Raw genomic sequence first — 21,805 nt, 5'->3', positions numbered from 1 at the left:
GTCTTCTCTTGTTGTGGAGCACGGGCCCTAGGCACGTGGGCTCAGTAGTTGTGGCTCGCGGGCTTAGCTGCTCTGCGGCATGTGGGATCCTCCCGGACCAGGGGTTGAACCCGTGTCCCCTGCATTGGTAGGCAGCTCCTTAACCACTGAGCCACCAGGGAAGCCATATATATATGTTTTTAAACACAGGTATTTATATCTATAGCTGTTAACTATATCTCTATCCATCTATCTATCATCTATCTTTCTATATCTATATATATCTTTGTGTGTTATTGCTTTTACTTCTAAGAAACAGATCCTTCAAAGTGGGATTATGCTAAAGAAGACAGGTATCTTTAATTGATGATGCCAACTCACTTTCCCAAAAGTTATGGTAATTTGCATTCCCATCCAATTTGTAAGTGCTTTTTCCCCCACACCATCTCCAGTACTCGGTATTATCAATATTTATTTTTGCCAATCTGGTGGGTGATAGTTTCAGATTGTTATTTTAATTTGAACTTCCCTGGCCACTATTAAGATTCGTTTATATATGTATCAGCCTTATAACTTTTTATTCCTGAGAAGTGCCTAATCACAGGCTTTCCTCATTTTGCCACTGGATTGATATAGTTTCCTTAGCATTTCTCGAAGCTCTCTGTATACTACAGACGTTAATCTTTTGTCTACCTTACATATTGCAGAAATTTTCTCCAGTGTATCACTTGTCTTTTCACTTTGTGAATATTATACAAAGTATTTAATTAGGTATGGAAAATATGTCAATTACATATGTATGCCTATACGTATATCTCTCTGTATGTATATGTACATATCTATCCTTTGACTATCCCTAACTTAAAAACTGGATATCAAATTGATGTGTTTCCTTTATGGCTGGGTTTCCATCTTGCATAAGGAGGTTTTTCCTACCCCCAGGTAACACATATATGCTTCTCTGATCCATTTTCCACGCAGGCGTCAGAAAGACCCTCAACTCCGCAATGTCAAATCTTTCACCAGCTTCCACAGTCCTTACTATAAACTCCTGAACCCTCAGTGGAGCCACTTTGAGGTTAGAGTTACATTCTAAAGCAAGCCTGGTCAGCACAGAATGAACCACAGCCAGACAGAAGTTTCCCCATACCTAAGCAGAACTCAGCATCGGCTTAAGAGGGGGAGGCTGGGGTTTGCACTGAGGTACCCAAGCTCCGGCTTGGTATCCCAGAGCCTTTTTAGCTGATCTTGAAATCCAGGGCTATCTCAATGGCCTGGACATGTTATTTTTCCTTTTTTCATCACACCAGGCAAAATGTCCTTTAAAGGGTTTTGAGGGTTGGTTCCTGGGTCACTCTGATTGGCATGAGTTACTTAAGATGGTACCTCAGCTCCCAGACCCCTCCTGCCTCCCAGCCCAGAACTCCCGAAGCCCCTCTCTGCCAACTGACCATATGGAATCAAGTCCAAGCAGTGCCCTATGGATGCCCTCTGTGTCTCTAACGTGGATGAAAGTACCAGCCATACTTACTACTTTGAAGCCCCCTTGCCCACCGCAGGTGTGCTTACAGGGGGAGCTAGTGGAACGAAGGCACTCTCATTACATCAGTCTCTGAATTACAGGAGAGCTGAGAGCCATTCGCCTTCTGAGCCTGAATCCTCAGAGCGCTCATGACACGTGGGGCTCACCTTTTTCTTCCTGTGGGCAAGGTGCTACGGCAGGGGAGCTCACCTTTGGTTTCCTCGGGTCTTTGTGGGCACCATGGCAACATCAGGGAAGGTTCCGAGCACTCCCTGTTCCAGGCTCAGTCTCAGCACAGGCTGGGGGCTGCGGGAGGGATAGAGTCTTACAGAGACCAACTGCGGTGCCACGCATGTCCTCCTCCACTTCCCTCCTTAGGGAAACAGTGTCATTCCTGTTTCCATGTAGCGCCATGCTTCCTTACAGCGCCTGGGGTAACTAGAGTCTCTAAAAGGGCCTCAGTGGGAACCAACCCCTAAATCCTCAGTCCTCATCTGTAAAATAAGATTGGACTAGAAGGTTCTCAGATCCCTCCCAGCTTTGGCATTCTGGGGAGCTCCTTTTCTAGATCTAGTACCCAGAAATGTTTAGACAAAATTGTTTAAATAAAAATTGGAGCATTTTTTATTATTGAAAGCTATGCCTGATGACTTATTTTGTTGGTAGATGATTTTTAATCTGCTCTCTCCGGGAACTGATAACTGTCTACAAGTTGGGGACAAGGCCGAGACCCTTCATAACACGGGCTAAGGTGGGATCTTGCAGTGTCCTCAGTGCCTTGGTCTGCGAAGCCTGTGAGGTAGGGAGGTGGGACCTCATCCACTGAAGTCCTGGACCCCACCCCAGGGCTCACAGAAACGCCAGCTACTGTAAAAGGAGCCTGGGGTCGGTGCAGCTTGTTAAGACCTGAGGGCCTTCAGGCGCAGCCTCTCCTGAGTCAAGTAAATTATAAAGCAAAACAGGAAAGTAGCTACTCTGCCTACGGGTAATTGTGTTGTCGAATCTGTAAAACCCTTGATAAAAAGGAGGCACCCCCAAATGTACCTCCCTCCTCACTCTCGGACCTGTGATTCTACCCTCCTGACACCCACATTCTGCTTTGCAGGGTAGTTGGCTACTGTGACGTGTCCAATGGCGGCTTACCCATCCCTGTGTGCCCCCAGAGCCCAATAGCAAACGCAGCCCCTGGGACCTGCTCAACAAATGTCTCAACTTGGATAACTGGATCTATCAGTCCCTACCCACCACTCTGTCTTTGCACATGGATGAGCACTGTGTGTGTGTGTGTGTGTGTGCGCGCGCATGTGCGTGTATCTGCTTCTGTGTGGGTCATGGTCCCATCTCAGCAGAAGTCTGTGTACAAATGGGCAGATTCACTCCCTCTTTGTGGCTCCCTTCCATCCACTCCAAATTTTCCCAGCCCCTGTCTCTGGAATGTAGGACCCCACATAAGATTTCAATTAAAAAGTTTGAAACACGTTGTCCTGGACCATCTGGCAATTCCACTCGCTCCATTATGGGCCACATCCCAGGATGCCCTCAGGTACCACTTTCTGGGGCACAGAAGGCAGGCCCTTGGGCGCCCCCTAGTGTCCACTCTAGGGAAGCATCCCAGGGTGGTACCCTCCTTTCTGTCCGTAAGCAGAACCCCTGGCCTTGGCTGGATCCATCACTTCCTACAGAGTCTGAGCTCAGGGATCCCGGGCCTTCAGCCTACCCCAAAGCCCTCTATCCACATATCTCCCCACAAATCTTGGGAGCTGAGCTATTGGCCAAAGTCAAAGACAGCAAATACAAATAAATAGAAATGGCTCCCATCATGCTTCCCTAAAGTCCTTTCCTGGTGGCCTCCAGTGTTCCGGGATGTGCAGTGATCCAGCCCCACGGGCCCAGACAAGTCAGAAGTCCCAAGATCCTTCAGTGGCCGAGACATCAAACCTCACTGAGCACAGCCCTCAGCTAGAACCATCTTGTACCAAAATCTCCCGTGACACGGTTACAGGAGGATTCCAGCGCGATGCCCATCTTCTTCTTGAACACTCCAGGGATGAGGAACTCACTACCTTCCCAGACTGCCCATTTCAGCCACTCCATCTGGTACCCCATATGGAGAGGCAGTGGAGTACAGGGGAAAGAACACCTGATTTTGACCCTGGTTCTAGCACTGATTAGTTGTGTGACCCCGGACATGACCTTATCCTCCCTTGGTGGAAAGTGTAGACTCAGAGCCCCTGGGGCCTGGCGGTTTGGAGCATCTAGGTCTTAGAGCCGAGCGTTGGCTCTAAAGCAGCAGTCCCCAACCTTTTAGGCACCAGGGACCGGTTTCAGGGAAGACGATTTTTCCACGGATGGGGCGGGAGGCATGGTTTCGGGATGATTCAAGCGCATTACATTTATTGTGCACTTTATTTCTATTATTATTATGTCAGCTCCACCTCAGATCATCATGCATTAGATCCCGGAGGTTGGGGACCCCTGCTCCAAAGTCTCTGGTTCTAAAAGAACCAGGGCCCTGACACGGTGTGTGTGCAGTGGGAGACACCATGGGTATCGGGATCAGCTGGCTCCCAAGGTATGGGGGGCTGTCTGTGCAACCTGGCTCCAGGCCAAGCCTCCGGGGGAGGCAGTGCACGAGCTGGAAGACAGGCAGGGGCTTCACCAAGGAGAAGCAAGGGACCGGGCGTGCCCTTGAGTTGAGTCCTATATGGCAAGGGGGTGGTCTCAGCGATAAGAAATGAGAGCTGCATCGGTCAGACCCTGGCCACTGACTTGCTTTGGGACCCTGAGAGAGTCTTACTCTGGCTCAGGACTTCAGTGTTCTCATCTGCAAAATGAAGTTCTGACAGAACAACTCAGCTCCACCCACCGCTGAAGTTCAGGCAAAACAACTCAGCTCCGTCCACCGCTGACCCTATTCTTCCAAGACCTCTGGTTGGTGCAGCCGGGACTGCGAGGGCTGATGACAACGTGCTGCCCCAGGGATTACTTCACTTGCTCATTTCAACAAAGTCTGATGGTCAAGTTTGTGCTGGGTGTTGGGGTGCAGTGGCGGCGAGCCGACAGATGAGACCACCCCTGCAATTCTGTGACCTCACACGGCCTGCAGCATTGTTTAGGCAAAAGCTTTCTTTAAGGACGGGCTTACTATTTTACTTACAATTTTTTGTTACAATGTTTTTAAAGGAAATTTATTTTATGGATGAAATAACATATTTGGTATACCGGTTGATTTCTAATATACATTAAAATTAACTACATAACTATTTTTTAAAAGTCATTTATGAGCTGCTCTTAAAAATCATCTTTTGTGCCCAAGCATCTCACTTTTGGCAGTTTAAACTCTGCCCCTGTGAGGCTCATGGCGTACAGGGTGATGGGTCGGTGAGTTGCAGGAACTCATAGGCAGGGCAACTGACTGTATGAAGCCTGTCTCTTATTCTCATGCTTTGACATCTTGGGGCCTTGCTGACCCTAGAGGGACTGTCTCTCCCAGGACTGGACAATTCCTACAGAGAGTAAAGGACTCATCTCCAGGTGAGCCCTTCATATGCAAACTAGCCAATCCAGAGCCCATATCCCAACCACCTGTGACACTCAGGGCCACTGTTCCCCTGCCCTAACCATCCCAGGTACCAGACAGCTACAGAAAGCCCCTATGCCCAGAGTCAGCTGAAACGATTCAAACTAGCCAATCCTAAGCCTGCTCACCCTGTCTCACCTGTTCCTTCCCTCGGGAACCACAACAAGGGCTCTTGCCCACATTTTCCCCCTTCTCCCTCTGGCTCCTGCTGAACCCTACAGTGCTTCCCCATGTGGCCCTGCTCCCCTCCCCTTGGGAACTGTGAGTAGCAAACTATGTTTTCCGTGGCAATTGTCTCCTCATCTGTTGGCCTTATCCTACCCAAATTATAATAAAACCTACATTTTAAAACACCGACCCAGTCCTGGGGCTTCAGGGAGAGTTCTCTGTAGGAAGTGATATCAAGGATGAGCGCCAAGGGGGTATGAATTAGCTGAGAGATACGATGATGGGCCAGGGGTGGGTGTCCCAGGTGGAGGGAACAGCATACGCTGGGCTGCAGTGAAGAATGCCCACGCAGTCTGACTGCACGATAGGGTGGGAACCTGGGACAGGAGGCCAGAAAGGGAGCAGGGAACAGATCCCCCGGGGCTCGGAGGGGCTGAGGAGTCGGGGTTTTGTCTAGTCCTACCACTTTTGATCTCCAGCTTGCTTTTCCCAGCTCCTAAAAAGCTCAAAAGAAAAACGTGTGAATTCTCCAGATTCTGCCATTGCTGTTCCAGGGAACCCAGAAGCCTTGCCACCAGCCTGGGGAGGTGCCACGGGTCCACCGACTGCTGAGGGAAACACACAAAGGCCAGGAAGAGCAAAGCCGCTCACGACAGCCTAACAGAGCACACCTGGGGCAGCCCCATCACCCTTCCCATCCATTGAACAAAGAGCAGGGTTTTCATACTCCGTAAAAACAATAGTGAAGCCAGCCCAGACTCAAGGCAGAGACACCAATCAGATGAATTAAAGAATGGACCTGAGGACCACGGCAGGCAGCAGAGCGCATTCCCTCCCCTGTGCCTTCTCTCCCCACCACTTTCTGCTCCGACCTCCTTGAGAAGGAATCTGTTAGCCTGGGGAAAGCAAAGGATCTTGCAGTCACTGAAGAAACCAGGATCCAATCTCCTGGCTGAGTGATTCAGCCAAGTCCCTGGGGTTAACCTCTCTGAGCCTCTGTTTCCCTCTTGTAAAATGGAAATAGAAAATAGTTCCCGGGCTTCCCTGGTGGCGCACTGGTTGAGAGTCCGCCTGCCGATGCAGGGGACGCGGGTTCGTGCCCCGGTCCGGGAAGATCCCACAGGCCGCGGAGCGGCTGGGCCTGTGAGCCATGGCCGCTGAGCCTGCGCGTCCGGGGCCTGTGCTCCGAAACGGGAGAGGCCACAACAGTGAGAGGCCCACGTACGGCAAAAAAAAAAAAAAAAAAAGTTCCCATTCACCAGAATATTTCAAGGATAAAATGAGCCAGAGAGGGGCTTACCTGGTGGCGCAGTGGTTGAGAGTCCGCCTGCCGATGCAGGGAACGCGGGTCCGTGCCTCGATCCGGGAAGATCTCACATGCCGCGGAGCGGCTGGGCCCGTGAGCCATGGCCGCTGAGCCTGCGCGTCCGGAGCCTGTGCTCCGCAACGGGAGAGGCCACAACAGTGAGAGGCCCGCGTACCACAAAAAAAAAAAAAAGCTAGAGAGCACTGACCCCAATGGAGACCCCGCGGGTGCTCACGTGTAAACATCCTTCCTCCTGCCCACATGGCCTGCGCATGCGCACATCTCCACCCCGCCCCCATCGGAACATTGCCTGTCCCGCTCAATTTTTCACGTGGAATGTCCTGGAAAGCACAGAGGCTTTGCTGAGCAAGGATTACGTGAAAGGAGGTGCTCAGGGAGCCAGGCATCCCTCCCTCTGGGCCTGTCACCTCCAATACGGAGCAAAGCCCTGCTTCCGTAAGCCTTCCCCAGACTCACCTCACCCAAGTCCAAATCCTATGCTTGTGTATCTACAGGCCTCCTAAGACCCGCTTACTGAGATGCCCCACAGCTCCCCCTGGCGGGCATCCTTCCTCACTGCAACTAGCAATAAACCCGACTTGTTCAACCACTGTTGTGTTCATGGCGGCCTTTGGCTGGAAGACAGTGACAGCATTCACCCAGGTTATCCACTTTAGGAATTTAACCTAAGGAAAGACTCACATTCATAAACATATGTGCATAAAGAAAGTCACTGCAGCTGCGTGCGTAATGATAGCAAGACGCTGGACACGATATAAATGTCCATCAGTGGGCAGTTGGTCAAATACATTTTGGTTCCATGGAAGACATGGAGCCATTCAAAATGATGACAAACAGCGATATTTATTTATATAAGAGTTACCATAGCGTGATAGCCACACTATAGTATTAGGTGAAAAACAGGTTTACAAAACGTTATGCAGGGGCCCTGCAGATGGCTGTGTCGGTGTGACACCACGTAACTCCAAATAATCCACTTTCATAAAAATAAGTCTTTCATACACTGAGGGAAAAAGGCATAGAAATATAAGCATAAAGACATTAATAGGGCTTCCCTGGTGGTGCAGTGGTTAAGAATCCACCTGCCAATGCAGGGGACACGGGTTCAAGCCCTGGTCTGGGAAGATGCCACATGCCGCAGAGCAACTAAGCCCGTGCGCCACAACTACTGGGCCTGCGCTCTAGAGCCCGCGAGCTTCAACTACTGAGCCGGCGTGCCACAACTACTGAAGCCCGTGCGCCTAGAGCCCGTGCTCCACAACAGGAGAAGCCACCGCCACAGGAGGCCCGCGCACCGCAACGAAGAGTAGCCCCCGCTCACCGCAACTAGAGAAAGGCCGCGCGCAGCAACAAAGACCCAATGCAGCCAAAAATAAATAAATAAATTTTAAAAAACATTAATAGCATCTCTTGGTTTGGGGATTATGAGGGTTTTTTCCTTACCTGCACTTCTAGATTTTTAGCGATGGAAATGTTTTACTTAATAAAAACTGTTAAAGCTTTCAAGCGATAGGAATGAGAAGGTAACTGAGGTCAGAATCTGGGGGCGGGGTGGAAGGGGGGTTTGGTCTGGATGAGCAAGCATGGGGGGCAGGGGGCCGCGGCTGAGCCCTGGGAGGTGTACCCAGAGGCTGGACCAAGCAGAGGTTGCTGGGCAGTGGCAGGAGGCACAGCCCTGCCCTGGTTAGGGTCCCTGCCCAGTGTCCAGTGAGGGTGACAGCGGGACGCGAGGCAGGTATTTTCTCCCAGAAAGGCAGGCTGTGTCTCTCTCTCCTGCGTGGTACAGCTGAGCTTCACCTACCTTGTACGTTATAGAAGAGACTCTCCCACCCCACCCCGTTGCCACCCAGCTGAGGCTGCATAGGGCCTGCCCTGCCAGGGGTGGGGTGGGCCTGTGGGAGGGGAGCATCCCTTAGCCACTGTGGCTGGGCAGGAGAGGGGCATTCCAGCCCAGGGCCATCAGGCGCTTGGGGCTGCTTTCCAAGCCAATACCCCACACCACAGGTGTCCTCCCCAAAAGATACATCCACATCCCACTACCTGTGAATGTGACCTTATTTGGAAATAGGGTATTTGCAGTTGTAATTGAGAATCTTGAGATGAGCTCATCCTGGATACAGCATGAGCCCTAAAGCCAAAGAGCGGTGTCCTTATAAGAGAACGGAGAGGCAGATGTGAGACAGAAGAGAAGCCCACGTGAAGACGGAGACAGAGATTGTCATGATGCAGCTACAAGCCAGGGAACATCAAGGATTGCCGGCCACGGCCAGGTGCCGGGGGAGGCACGGAACAGACTCTCAGAGCCTCCAGAGGGAACAAACCCCACCTACGCTTTGACTTTGGACTTCTGGCCTCCAGAACTACGAGGGGGTAAATTTCTGTTGTTTAAGCTGCGAAGTTTGTGGTGATTTGTTACGGCCATCCTGGGAAACTGGGACACCTCCCCTACCCCTTCACTGCCCTTATACACCCACCCTTCAAGCTGGGGTCCCTGGGAAAGTTAGGAGCAGTTAGGGAATCTAAGGCAGACATATCCCTAACCTCCAAAGTGGCTTAATTACCCGAATAGCCACCATTTCCTATTCCTTTGGAGAGGAATGGACATTTCAGGGTTGATCTGCACAGACTAAAGGAATGAACAGGAAGAGTGACAGCCTGCTACCTCTTTGAGCCAATAAAGGGAAGTAGATTTTGCCCCCCTCAAGTCCAAGAGAATTTGTAAAAACAAAATTTAAGTTAATTTAACACACTCAATTATTTAAGTAGCAAGTCGATATTTCTCAATTGCTTCATCTTACAAACACAGCCACGATAAACAAAGGAAATGTTATTTAAATCTGTGGACAAAAAAATGAGCCCAGACAGAGAAGAGTGAAAGGCCAAATCTGATATGATTTAACAAAGGTGAGAAAAGACCCAACCTTTTCCAGAAAATAAATCACAGCCACACTTACTGCCAAGATCCAAAGAAAAAAATTTATTTACAATAGAGAATTTTATTTGAAACATGCATTTTCTTTTTTTTTTTAAACAAATCAGCAAATGCAGATCAAGTTTACACTCCTTAAGGCAAGAGTCCCTTTGCAAGCTGTACATGATCATATTAAATCCAAAAGCCGCTCACCCTGGAAACTCATGTACAAAGGGCAAGGCCAAGGTCAGCGATTTGTCTTTTATTAGAGAATCAGACAATCTCCCTGATACAGGAACTCTGAGGTCAACTTGCTATGAATTATACTAGGAAAATGCAAACCAATAGCAAGAAATTCTGATAGTCTCCTTAGTACTGCATATAATCAAATCAACTTTATTTAGAAAGGAAATACAGTAGTGCATACGAAAAAGTGAAAACAGAACCTGTCCACATAACCAGAGGGACAGCAGTGTGCCGACGGTCATATTGCACGCAATGGTCAAAGTCCAAACATTTGGTTCAAAGTTAGCTTTTCCCCATTTTGGCAATCAGTTCATCACAAATCTTGGTGAGTTCTTCTATCTCTTTATTCTGCAAATGAAGACAAAAAAAGAGGTTGTTTGAAATCAAGTCAATCAGAATGGTCACTGGGCTTTTTAAGAGGAAGGGGTCCTTTGGGCCACCTGGTCCCCCTGAATTTATCCAAAGCAGCAAAAGAAATGACCTGGAGCCAAACAATCTGTACATCCCAGCTCTAGCTGTGTGACCCTGGGCAAGTTACACAACCTCTCTGGGCCTCAATTTTCCTTATCTCAAATGTGTGGTTAATAACATCTGTCTCTCTCAGAATTAAATGAGGTAAGAAATATAAAGTTCCCTGCACAGCACATAGTAAAGGCTGAACTAGTATTGGTTCTCTTCCATTTATTTGTCTCCATGGATGTGGGCACAGAAGGATGGTGGCTTTTTTTGAGAAATGCCACCAGAGGGGATAAGCAATTCTACCTGGATGGGATCCCTAGCATTATTCAGAGGATGCCAGGTGAGGAGGTGCTGTGGATACAGGGCCCGAGGAGAGAGGTGAGGGCAGATGCAAGCCGTCTTCAGGGGCTCCTCAAGTCACACCTTGCCCGTCCTCGGAAGCCCCGTCAAGAGGAGTCAACTACATGTCATCTCGCACCAGTGATCCGACAACACTGTCCATTCTCCAGGGACGGGGATCAACGGGGCGATGCCTCCATCTGGACAGCAGTGGCTCTGCTCTCAGATGGACTAAATGTCGGGCCTGATGCTCATCTGGCTCAGCAGCCAATCCTGAAAGGTCCTCTCCAAGGGGGCGAGATCTTTCCAGTATCCCCAGAACATTGTGCAGCCAGCTTTTCCTCGAGGTCCCCATGGAAGGCAAGTCAATCACAAGCCTGTGCCCTGACGCTGTACTGAGGCCCCTCCCCAGAAACCCTGGGGCCTAAGACACCTTCCAGCCCGGAGCCACGTGCCCTGTGTCCCAGCTGGGCTCCGGGTGCCACTCATCACTGAGCCGGTGCCTGGGAGGAATCAGCCCTCCTTAGCAGGGGAGAGGTTCGGTCCTGGCTGCAGCCCTGCCACCAGCCCCGCCAGGAGAGAGCCCCACCTGGAACATCCCCTTGGCCTCGGCCCTGGCCCGTCTAGAGTTTTCGGCTCCCTGAGGCACTGAAATGCCGGTTGGAAGATGGGGCTCTGCATGGGCTGCAGGACCAGCCACTAATCCTGAAATTACTATTATCGCCACTACTGCCACTGCTGGGGCTGCTAACAGTGATTTTTCATCTTATTGGAGCACTTACCACATGCCGGGCACCATGCAAACCCAGCCTAGGCCCTGTGGTTGCACTCTGTGCTCATTGCAGTCCCTTAAAGGTAGCCATTATTATCCCCCCACTTTTCAGTGAGGAAACTGAGGCTCAGAGAGGTTAAGCATTGTGTGTAAGGTCACACAGTTGGTCAGACGTAGCAAACCTGGAATGCAAATTCAGGTCGGCCTGGCTCCTATACAGCTTGGCTATTTTATGCATTAGGCATGCTGAGAGGTACTAGCAGACCCACTAGCTATCAGTTCTTGGAGGTTCTCCAAGCTCTGTCCTGGCACCATCAGCCCACCGCCCAGGAAACTGCCCCATCGAGGAGCTCAGCGCACTGGGCAAAAGTCCCAGCTCGCTTTATCAAGTCCCGACTGGGTGAACTGCCCAACGCCGTCACCTGAGAGCTGCCCTGGGGGGAAATCATGCTTCTGGATCTCTTGAAAACAGAGACCACCGTCTCCATATCACTTAGAGCCATTTAGCTAAGAACTCATGTGCTTAACCCCTTCTTCCTGAGTCTTAGTTTAAGACAAAACTATGTCTGCAGATACATTTGTATTTTTTCTGTTATCCAAAACAATGCAAATCCAACTGGCTTTCTCCTTGTCTTTTAGCTTGCCAGAAAACCTAGCATCAATCACCTCCACTTTGCGACCGTAACCATCTGAACAGGCCGGGTGCCTTGAAAAGCACCTCTCCTGACCCTGGTTTTAGCTCTACTGATTTAGCTAACATCAGGATGCAATTTAAACACCATCGTACCCTGATGGAAACAAGAGGGAACAATCTCAAACCTTCAAGATCTACTGGTTCAGTCCTCCGACATTACAAACCTAGAAACCGAGGTGAAGGGTCAGGCCTGCCGAGGGTCAGGATGGATGGCAGGGAGGGGCAGGGACCTGAATCTCTCCCTGACACCATGCAGGTGACGTGGGAGGTGGTACCTGCCCACTGCAGAGGTTAGCACTGCTTGGCCCAGAACCCCTGGGGACCCCAGCCAGCCGTGCTGGAACCTGGATGGGTGCTTCTAGGGGAGCAGAGGCCATTTGGGAGACACTCTGGGCCCCTGCTGCTACCTGCCTATAAAGTGTCCTCACCAACGCCCATCAGGACCCCAATGCATGTGAAGTGCTGCTGCCCCCGGCCACTGGGCCCTCAGATGACCCCATCCTGGGGAATCCTAAGGCTTAGTAAATCAACCAGAATGGGGGTGCATGTCTGCAAACACACCCAGGGAGGAAGCCTGCCTGGCGCACACTCACTCAGAATCAGATTCACAGCACCCCTGGGTGGAAGGGGCTTCTCATCTGGACACCCAGGGAGACGGTGTTTAAGGTGGTCCAAGCACTTGACTGGAAATCGGGAAATCTGGGGACAGGCTGAGGGACCTCAGGAGGATCCCACCATCCGCGAAAATGAGAGGACACCTGGGGGCCCTTCTGACCCTGACGCTGCCCATGTTCTGCAGCAGGGGGCTGCCTGGTGGGTACCATCCACTTACTGGTAAGCTCGCTGGATGCAGGGATTAAAGTACTATGCCTGGCACACTGCAAGTGCTGAGCAAATATCTGACGAATGAACGCTGAAAAGGAATGAAAAATGGCAATTCCCAGAAAGGCAGAAAAGAGGCCAGCCTCAGGGCTGCGGTAACCTGGATCTTCCAGACGGAGAGCGAAGCCATGCTCATGAAGCATGAACCTGTCCCGGGAGTGCCTGACATGCGGGCTGTCCTGGAGCTGCCACGGGCACAGGGAAGCCTAGCCTCTGTGTGTCTCAGTGTCTGGCCAGCCCGGCCCGCCTGGGCCTGTTACCTTCTGCTCCAGCGTTCTTTCCAGAGCGTCCACTCGAAGCTGCTCCTTTCGCAGGCTTGCCTGGTACGCAGCCTGTTCCTGCTGGGCCTTGCCCCGCACCTGGGCGATCTCAGCGTTGGCCCTGCAGGAACGGCGCGGGGATGGGGTTCAGAAATGACCACCCTTCCTCGTAGATGCCTCCCGCTTTCCTCCTCCCAAATCTGGGTAAGGGGAACCCCATCACCTGGCTCCAGCTCTTTCTAATGGGGGCTGGAGCACAGGAGCCCATGAGAACCCCCATGCTCGTGATGCCGAGGTACTTCCAGTGGGTACCCCGGAAATTACAACACGCATCCCTTATTTATCAAGATGGATGCGAATGGAGAGTGCACTCTCATCCTGAACTGTATTGAAAACACAGCTGCAATAACCACCCTGCCCAAGCTGACGGCAGGGGTGCCGGGAGCTCCCAGCCTGCCTCGGTCGGGGCTGCTGAGGGGCCCTTGGTAGCAGACCCGGGGTGGGGGCATTACCTGTCCAGCTTCTCCTCCGCGTGGACCTTCAGCGCCTGGTACCTCTGCTCTTCCTTCTTTACTCGGGACAGGTACTCCTGCGCACATTTCTTCAGCACCTCTTCATTCTGACTCGACAGAGGACAGGGGTCGAGGCCACAGAAGAAATGCCGAGGAGGGTTGGGAACCCCAAGCGCCCTGGGACGCGGGTGTAACCCCGGACAGCCAAGTCCGAGCGCCCCGGCCGCCCTGCAGGGACGGCCTTCCCGAGCGGCCCACAATCCTCCCAGCCCGCCCCACCTCCTCCGCCACACGCGTCCCTCCCGCTCTGCCCGCGAACATCAACACACCTTGCGGAAGCCCTCCAGGACCTCCTTCATCTTCTCGTATCTCCTGAAGAGATCGGCCAGAGATTTCTCCACCGAGTTCAGGTCGGCTAGGGCTTGCTCCTTCTCCAGGACCAGCTGCTGGACCGTCTGGTGGGAAACTGACTTCTCCCTCTGTTCATCCTCTGGCAGGAGACACGGGAACAAAATGATGGGGCCCATGGGCTCTGGACCTGGTCTCTGGGGCTGGCTGACGCCTCAGATGCAACTCAGCCTGACTAGCAAGCCATCTCAGACCTTGGCTTTTGGTTGAGACAGACCCACTCCCCCGAGCCCATCCAGCTCTAAAGGAACAAAACCCACGGGCGCAGCATCCCAGACCTGGGCCTGGGCAACATTAGATGGGATGGAAATGAACCAGCATTCTTTAACCTGATCAATGCAGCCTTGGAGACCCTGGTGATTCTATTTGATTGTCCACAGCACACAGACCGATCCATAAGGTAAGAAAGAAAACGTTGCTACTGAATTTTGTGTTGGTCCAGATTAAAAGGTGCCGTAGATTGAGCTGTGAGGGAGGGAATCTCCCTTCTTAAGTGTGATTATTAAGCTTAAGCTTAAGTGTTATTATTAACCGTTTTAAGAAAAACGGTTTCCTCGTCCTTAAAACATCCCATGAACCCAAAGCCCACATAATCATGGCCCTGAAATTCTACTCCACACAAAAATGGACATTTCCTTTGATACAGCAAGTATCTTAACTCCCAGGAAAAGGGAGCTATTTCTGTCAAAGTGAGTTTCCCAGTTATGCACAAAAGAATTAAATTCTGGCCCAGTTCAGAGTGGCTGATCCTGGTGAAATGGACTGCTTGGTGGGCCACTGCAAGCGAATATGCCTGGAACCCCGTGAAAACCCCTCATATTGATGGGAACGGCTTTCTCTGGCCACTCTATAGAAAAGCCCCGCGACCGCACAGCGCTCTCTATGCTTTGTATGCCAATCCATCATTGGTCTGGGTGGGCAAGGAACCACTTGCTCTGAACCGTCTGGAACTTTGCTGACAGCAGAGAGTGGTGGGGGTGAGGGGAAGCCCCACTCCGAGCTCCTGTCCTTCCTTGGCCCCAGGTCAGCTGGGAGGGGTGCCTGGGCCGCAGGATGGACAGCAGCTGTAAATGATGACACAGCCATGGTAAGAGCAGCGGCCAGTGTACCGGGCTCTTGCACGTGTTGGGCGCCGGACCAACTGTTATCTTGATTCAATGCTCCTAAGCCACTTCCAGGAAGTCCAAACCAGGTCACCCCACCCCAGGGGCTTCCCTCTGCGCTGGAATAAAATCCAAACCCCTGCCCACATGCTCTGCTCTCAGCACTGCTGCGCCTCTGCTGGGAACGCCAGCCTGGAGCTTCCCGCCTCGTTCAGAGGCACCGTCCCTGAGCCCGTTTGGGAAACGCCTCCTCTGAGGGGCCCAATGGTGGCCACTCCGTATCGTGAAATCAGACGTGTGGGTGTGCACGTGTGTCTGTGTAGAAGGCACGCTCCCTGGGAGCAGGGTCCTGAGTCTGTTCTGTCCACTGCTCTGTCCCAGAACTAGGACAGTGCCGGACTCACAGCACCTCAATACGCGCCGTGCAGCTGGGCAGTGAATGAATGAGCACAGCCTTGCGGCAGATTTCTAGTATCCCTCCGACAGGAGAAGCCGAGTCACTTGTTCACTGAGGACGCAGCAGATCCAGATCCAAACCCAAGGCTGTGCTCATAACTGCATCTCCACGTGAGCCCCTTAGGGATGGACCTGGAAGGATGTAGCTCCCTTAAAAGTGGGGAGAGGGCGCTTCCCTGGTGGCGCAGCGGTTGAGAGTCCGCCTGCCGATGCAGGGGACACGGGTTCGTGCCCCCGTCCGGGAGGATCCCACATGCCGCGGAGCGGCTGGGCCCGTGAGCCATGGCCACTGAGCCTGCGCGTCCGGAGCCTGTGCTCCGCGACGGGAGAGGCCACAGCAGTGAGAGGCCCGCGTACCGCAAAAAAAAAAAAAAAAAAGTGGGGAGATGTTGCTTTGGGTTCTTTTCCCTTAGATTCCCGATAGACGGGCATCTTTCTGTATCCTGACGTCAGGCATGTTCTCGGGTGGGGGAGGAGGGAAGAGCACGGAACAGGGGACCACATTCTGGTTTCGGCTCCAGCCCTGACCATAAGCTTGCTCATAAGTCCTCCCTCGAGGTCCCAGGGCCTCATTTCCAAAATGAGGGGCTTCTCACACACAGATGGCTGTGCCCACCCAGCAGGGTCCGATTCAGTCAGTCTGGGGTGGGGCCGAGGATCTGCATCTGTGACAAGGTCCCCAGCGATGCTGAGGCAGCTGGTCCCGGGACCACGTTTGGAGAACCACAGGCCCGGAAGATGCCTGAGGTCCTCATACCCTGCCTCTCAGAGATCCCGCTACCAGGGCAGAGGTGAAGACCCAGGAGCCAGAGTCTGAGAGCCCACATTCCAGACCTGGCTCTGAGACTTCCCAGCTGTGTGACCTTGGGCAGAGGTTTTCAGCTCTGTCCTCCACACCTGAGACAGGGGATCCCAGTATTTCTCTTATGGCATTTGGGAGAAGATTAAACATAAAGCCCTCAACACATAGTAAGGACCCAGCATCAGTGACCCGTTAGCAGCAGCATCATTGCCTCCCCCCAGCTGGTATGATGTCAAGTCCCAGTGACCCACGAAGGGGGAGCTTTTTAACATATGGCAAGAACAGAACCGCCAGCAATCTGTTTGCTACATCTAGACTCCTAAAAGAAAGGGCGTTACAAAGTTCCACCAGTAACCAAATGCTTGTTTTTATTCTTTGAATTTTAGCTGCTTCCTTAGTTCTCGGCAAGCTGTACAATGCACATTCTGGGCTGGTTCTACGCCATGTATACATTTCACTTGGCTTGGTAAAGGAGCCATTTATCAAACGGAGTCCATCTGATTTCCTGGATCTGAGATTAGGCCGCCTCAGCTTCCTTTCCTCCCCCCATAACCCTTGTAAAAATAGAATTTCCCTGTTCCCGGGGAGAGACGGAGGAGGAGAGAATGCTGGAGGAGGAGAGAATGCTTCACACATCTTTTTTTTTTTTTGTAACTTACAAATGCTGCTAGGTGCTTCAAAGCAGGAAATCAGCTCAAGACCCAAGATGTTCTATAGACACAACAATAAAACAATGGCCCTGGAGATGTTCTGGCTTTTTCAGGCGGAAACACTATTAAACCATGTGGGGAATGCAGCCAAAACACAAAAGCAAAAGTAACAAAAATAGAAAAACAAACAAACAAATAAGGGTTGCAGTGGGCGGGTGTCAAATTAGGTGAAAAAGCATTTACTTACCAGGCTTGCCTGTTTGTTTTGCAAGCAAAGGGCAAGAAGCAACGGAAAATGGAAGCAAAACAGATAATCAGGGCAGTTGTTAGGAAAGCAGGAAAAAAAAAATCAATCGCAACAACCTGGAATGCAGAAAGCACAGAAATCCCTTTTTGTTCTGAATTCTCAATAGTCAATATTTGAACTTAATGAAACATATTCTCTTTAGTAACATATGGTGAGAACGGACTGTGATGACAAGACAGATGTCACACCAACATGGAGCATGTGTGAAGGTTAAACAGAGGTCAGGGAGCCAGGCTGGAGTCAAGGCTAGTGGAAGTTGGGTAGAAGCTGGTTTTAACTTCAAAATGCTATTACATTCACTCTGGGCCCTGAACTGCAAGCTCTCTGGGCCTGAGTTTCCCTTTCCATGAGGAATGGTGGGTGGGTGAGCGGAAATGAGAAGAAAAATACGGGATCCAGATGAGACATATGGGTGTGTTTCCGGCCTCAAAAGAAGGCAGGTCCCGCCCAGAGCTACAGTGAGCTCCAGCCATGCCGCAGCCCCACACCATCCTCGGCAAGGACACAAGGACCCTGAAACTGACAGTGGCCCTAATCGGCGACCTGCAAGTGACTGATGGATGACACCCACAGACATGCCACCTCTCGGACGAGAACAGCTCTGGGAAGGTGGGTGATGAACGGGACAGGAAGTGAGGATGGGGAGGGGGCGATGAGGAACAGACACACCACGAGGCGCCACCCCAAGTGACAGCACTGCTTCCAGCCAGGGACGCTGGGGAGGGGGTCTCGCAGAGCCACCCGCAGAGTGCTTAAACACCCCCAAAACAGGAAAACGCTGAGGGAAAATTTCACAGCTCTTGAAGAGAGGGGCTCTCAGGCCAAACACGCCAGGTCTCCTGGAGGGGGTGGGGATAGGGGGGTGGCATGTGTGGCCTTAATCCCTGGAGTCAGGGTTCCACACGCTCCTCAGACTCTGTCTGAATTGAAAACGCTGTTCTAACGACTGTCACCTGCAGCGTGGAAAGCATCAAAGTCCAATACTCTTTCTGTCACCACAAGGACAGGCCACTATGTCAACTAGAGACTCTGGCTCTGTCAGTTTTCAAGAGGGAATGTCTGCTTCTATCAAACCGCCAGCCGAGCCAGAACATCTGGTTGCTCTGGGCGGCCTGCCGTCAGGACAAAGGCTCTTCAACACTGGCCTAAACGTCATCGTCAAAAGTAAAAAATAAAAATGGATGACTGAGATGCAGAAGGATGTTTCCAGATGAGCCATGTAGGTTTGAGTGACATTTTCACGTCCCAAGACTCCAGGATGCGGAAAGGTTGCCAAACAATGTGTATTGGAAGATATAAATCCTTCCTTCTGACCATTTTCAGCAGCAGTTTCAGTTCCAAGGTTTTTTTTTTTTTTATCTCATCCATATGTATCCATATGTTATACCAATTTAACAAAGGTTTCATTTGATAGAAAGCACACACCATGAGGCTGATCCTTCAAAAAACCCCAGTGGGCTTCCCCTTGAGCTCTGGTAGAAATGGTCTTTATTATAATAAACCAAAATTAAAGTTTTTTTGAATGGAAGCTTCTTCACTGTTCCCAAGGCTGTGGTCATATTTACCTTGGGGCAAAAGCTAGAGGTGTGGTGTGACATATCCAAACGTTTGACATGACGAGGGGTCACCTGCTAAAACAGCATCAAGCTGTGGTTTGCAGTAAGCTTATGTCCTTTGGAGTAAAAGGTTTTTTAAAAAACTGCTATCACGGACCTAAGCAAATAAATAAATAAACAAAGATCCCACACCTCGCACCCAGAGTTATAACAGCATTTTTCAATGATGATCATCAGTGAAAAGACCTGGGCTTGGAACTTCTGCAAAAGGCCTTTTCTCACTTTTTCTTTAAAAAAAAAAAAAAAAGAGGGCTTCCCTGGTGGCGCAGTGGTTGAGAGTCTGCCTGCCGATGCAGGGGACACGGGTTCATGCCCCGGTCCGGGAAGATCCCACATGCCGTGGAGAGACTGGGCCCGTGAGCCATGGCCGCTGAGCCTGCGCGTCTGGAGCCTGTGCTCCGCAACAGCAGAGGCCACGACAGTGAGAGGCCCGCGTACCGCAGAAAGAAAAAAAAAAAAAAAAAAAAAGAGCCAGGTGTGTATAACTTGTAACATGAGGCCTTTTTTTTATTGTAGGCCAAAGTAATCTGTCAGTACTGGCTGCCAGGGATGCTGTGTTAAGATGGATTCTGAGGCAGTGTCCAACCTCAGTGAGAAATAGTGTTGTGACCAGTCAATAGGGACAGGCAGCTGGACTGCCACGTGTTCTACTGTCCTTGTTCTAGACCTCTGTGTAAAGGCCGAGTCAGGTATTTTTTCACTTGTGTCTAAACTAAATTAGGGTTTAGAGATTTCATTATAGAGATCTGATTCTCTCCCATGAGCAAAAAAATCACCCAAATATCCTAGTAACCAACCCAAATCTCTTTCCCCATGAGGTGGGCCATCCTGGCTGGCTCAAATGGTGGCCATTGAAGTGACAGCCACGGCTTCCCACAGGCATGAATAATTCATGCTAAGGGACACACACGCTGACAGGTGTTTCCAGGAGGTCCCCAGACTCACTGATCTGGGGCAGAGCCACCTTCTGGGATGCTCTGGTCCCTCCCTAAAGGGCTTCATGCTCTAAGAGGAGCCTGAGAGGAACACACTCTGAGTCTCTACTTTCAAAGCCCTCCCCATAGTTCAGAAATCTCAGGGCAGGCCTGAGCCCCCCACCAGTGAGGATACCCACCTATCATCTGGGCGATGGTCTTCTCATACTCGGCCACTATCTTCCTGTAAGAGAAGTGAAAATAGGTTGGAACTGTGACCACAGAATAGTTTTTAATTTCACGCGGGAGCCCACGTGCTGGATATCAACAGCCTGACCACCGTCTAAGAGGACAAGTCTTATGGGTCACAGGTGGCTCAGACTACTAGGGACCCCTCCAACCTCAGCCCTCTTCTTGTACACCCAAATAGGTTCATTTTCCTAGCGCAAGACTCTGATCAAATCACTCCCTTATACAAAACCTTCTGTGTCTCCCCTCTGCCCACTGAGAAAAAAAATAAGGCCAAACCTTCAGCCTGACAGTCGAAGCCTTCTGTCACCTGGGCCTGATCTTCATCAGTCTTACCTCCTTCCATGCCATCTCGTGAACACAGTGGTTCAGTGAGAACAAATGATTTCTTGTCTGCCCGGAGCTTTCTCACCTCTACGGCCTTGCCCATGTTGTTCACTTCCCCTCTCTCTTTCCACCTGTCATAGTCTGTTTCTCAAGGGCCAATTCAAATGCTACCTCCTCCAGGAAGCCTTCCCTGATTTCTCCTTAGAACCCCATAACATTTTATCTGACTCTTCTTCCAAAACATACATCATAGTACTTGAGTGGAAGCTCCTCAAGGTCCAGGGACCACTTCTTAGTCACCTGTGTTGTTGAGTGGGGGAGTGGCAGGAAACGAAACAGTAGACCTTCTTGGGTAGGCTCAATGAAGAGAAGCTGCACAAAAGCACTAAGATCCCTTGTTTATAAGATTAAAGGAAACTCTCAAAAAAGACTTGAGGGTTTCACCTACATTATCCAATCCACAAGAGAACCAAGAGCTACTAACCTCCAACAGATCTAGGACCTGATTGCAGCTGACCCTGCCTCTCCGAGCTGTGTGATTTGGCCAAGTCAGTACTGGACGCTGAGGGTTCAGCTTACTCCCTGGTCCAGTGAGGATTACCTTAGACCTTGACTTTCGGGACTGGGGGGTGGGAAATAAATGAAGCTAAAAGCGACAGTGAACAGCAGAAGACACTCTTGCAAAGGCTAAAGGCCTTGCAGCTGCTGGGTGTCTGTCCCTGGCTTCTTGACCTTGGCCCCAAGGTCACTGCCTCACCCAAGGGCAGACCCACAAGAAAGGCAGCCACAACATGAGTGCACTTGCATTCTCTCTCTGAATCCTACACAGAGACACTTCATGTATTCTGTGCTTAAACAACCCCTCCTGGCACCCCTGAATCACAATACAGTGATGGATCTCTGAGGCTGCCCCATCTAAACCCACCACCACTGAGGGCAGAGGCGGGACCACAGCAAGTAAGTGACGTGTCCTTTCAGAAGTGCTAGGAGACTGGGGGCCAAAGAAGTGGTCTCCCTAGAATTGCTATACAGGGTCATTCAGGAACCTTTCCAGGATCCCAGGGCTACAAAGTGGCAGAGCTAGGTTTCAAACCCAGGTATCAACTCTGGAGTCTTTGTTATAACCCTTCGGCTCCACTGCCTCCAGGCATTGTGACTTACCCCCATTTTACAGATGAGGAAAGTTAGACACAGAGTTAAGAAACAGATTCAGAGAACCTGCTGTGTAGCACAGGGAACTCTACTTGACTCCGCTGGACAGTAGAAACTAACACAACATTGTAAAACAACTGTATCACAATTTAAAAAGAAAGAAAAAGAAA

At 50.9% G+C, this 21,805-nt stretch overlaps 1 protein-coding gene across 6 annotated transcripts in view; it reads right to left on the bottom strand.

Moving 5' to 3' along the window:
- Positions 1 to 9,530: 9,530 nt before the first annotated feature.
- The window catches only part of TACC2 (transforming acidic coiled-coil containing protein 2), a 206,639-nt gene continuing 194,364 nt past the window's right edge, over positions 9,531 to 21,805 (bottom strand). For all 6 annotated transcript variants that reach the window (XM_049696478.1, XM_049696479.1, XM_049696481.1 and 3 more), the window contains 5 exons: positions 20,108 to 20,151; positions 13,981 to 14,141; positions 13,652 to 13,758; positions 13,140 to 13,260; positions 9,531 to 10,081 (listed from right to left, as the gene is read on the bottom strand). In XM_049696478.1, the coding sequence (XP_049552435.1) occupies positions 10,016 to 10,081; positions 13,140 to 13,260; positions 13,652 to 13,758; positions 13,981 to 14,141; positions 20,108 to 20,151 (499 nt within the window). In that variant the 3' untranslated portion in view covers positions 9,531 to 10,015. The remainder of the gene's footprint in view (positions 10,082 to 13,139; positions 13,261 to 13,651; positions 13,759 to 13,980; positions 14,142 to 20,107; positions 20,152 to 21,805) is intronic.

Source organism: Orcinus orca, chromosome 14 (genome assembly GCF_937001465.1).
Source record: "Orcinus orca chromosome 14, mOrcOrc1.1, whole genome shotgun sequence".
NCBI classification, from domain to species: Eukaryota; Metazoa; Chordata; class Mammalia; order Artiodactyla; family Delphinidae; genus Orcinus; species Orcinus orca.
Note: the sequence above shows the minus strand (reverse complement) of the source record. Positions and strands in the feature narration are given on the sequence as shown.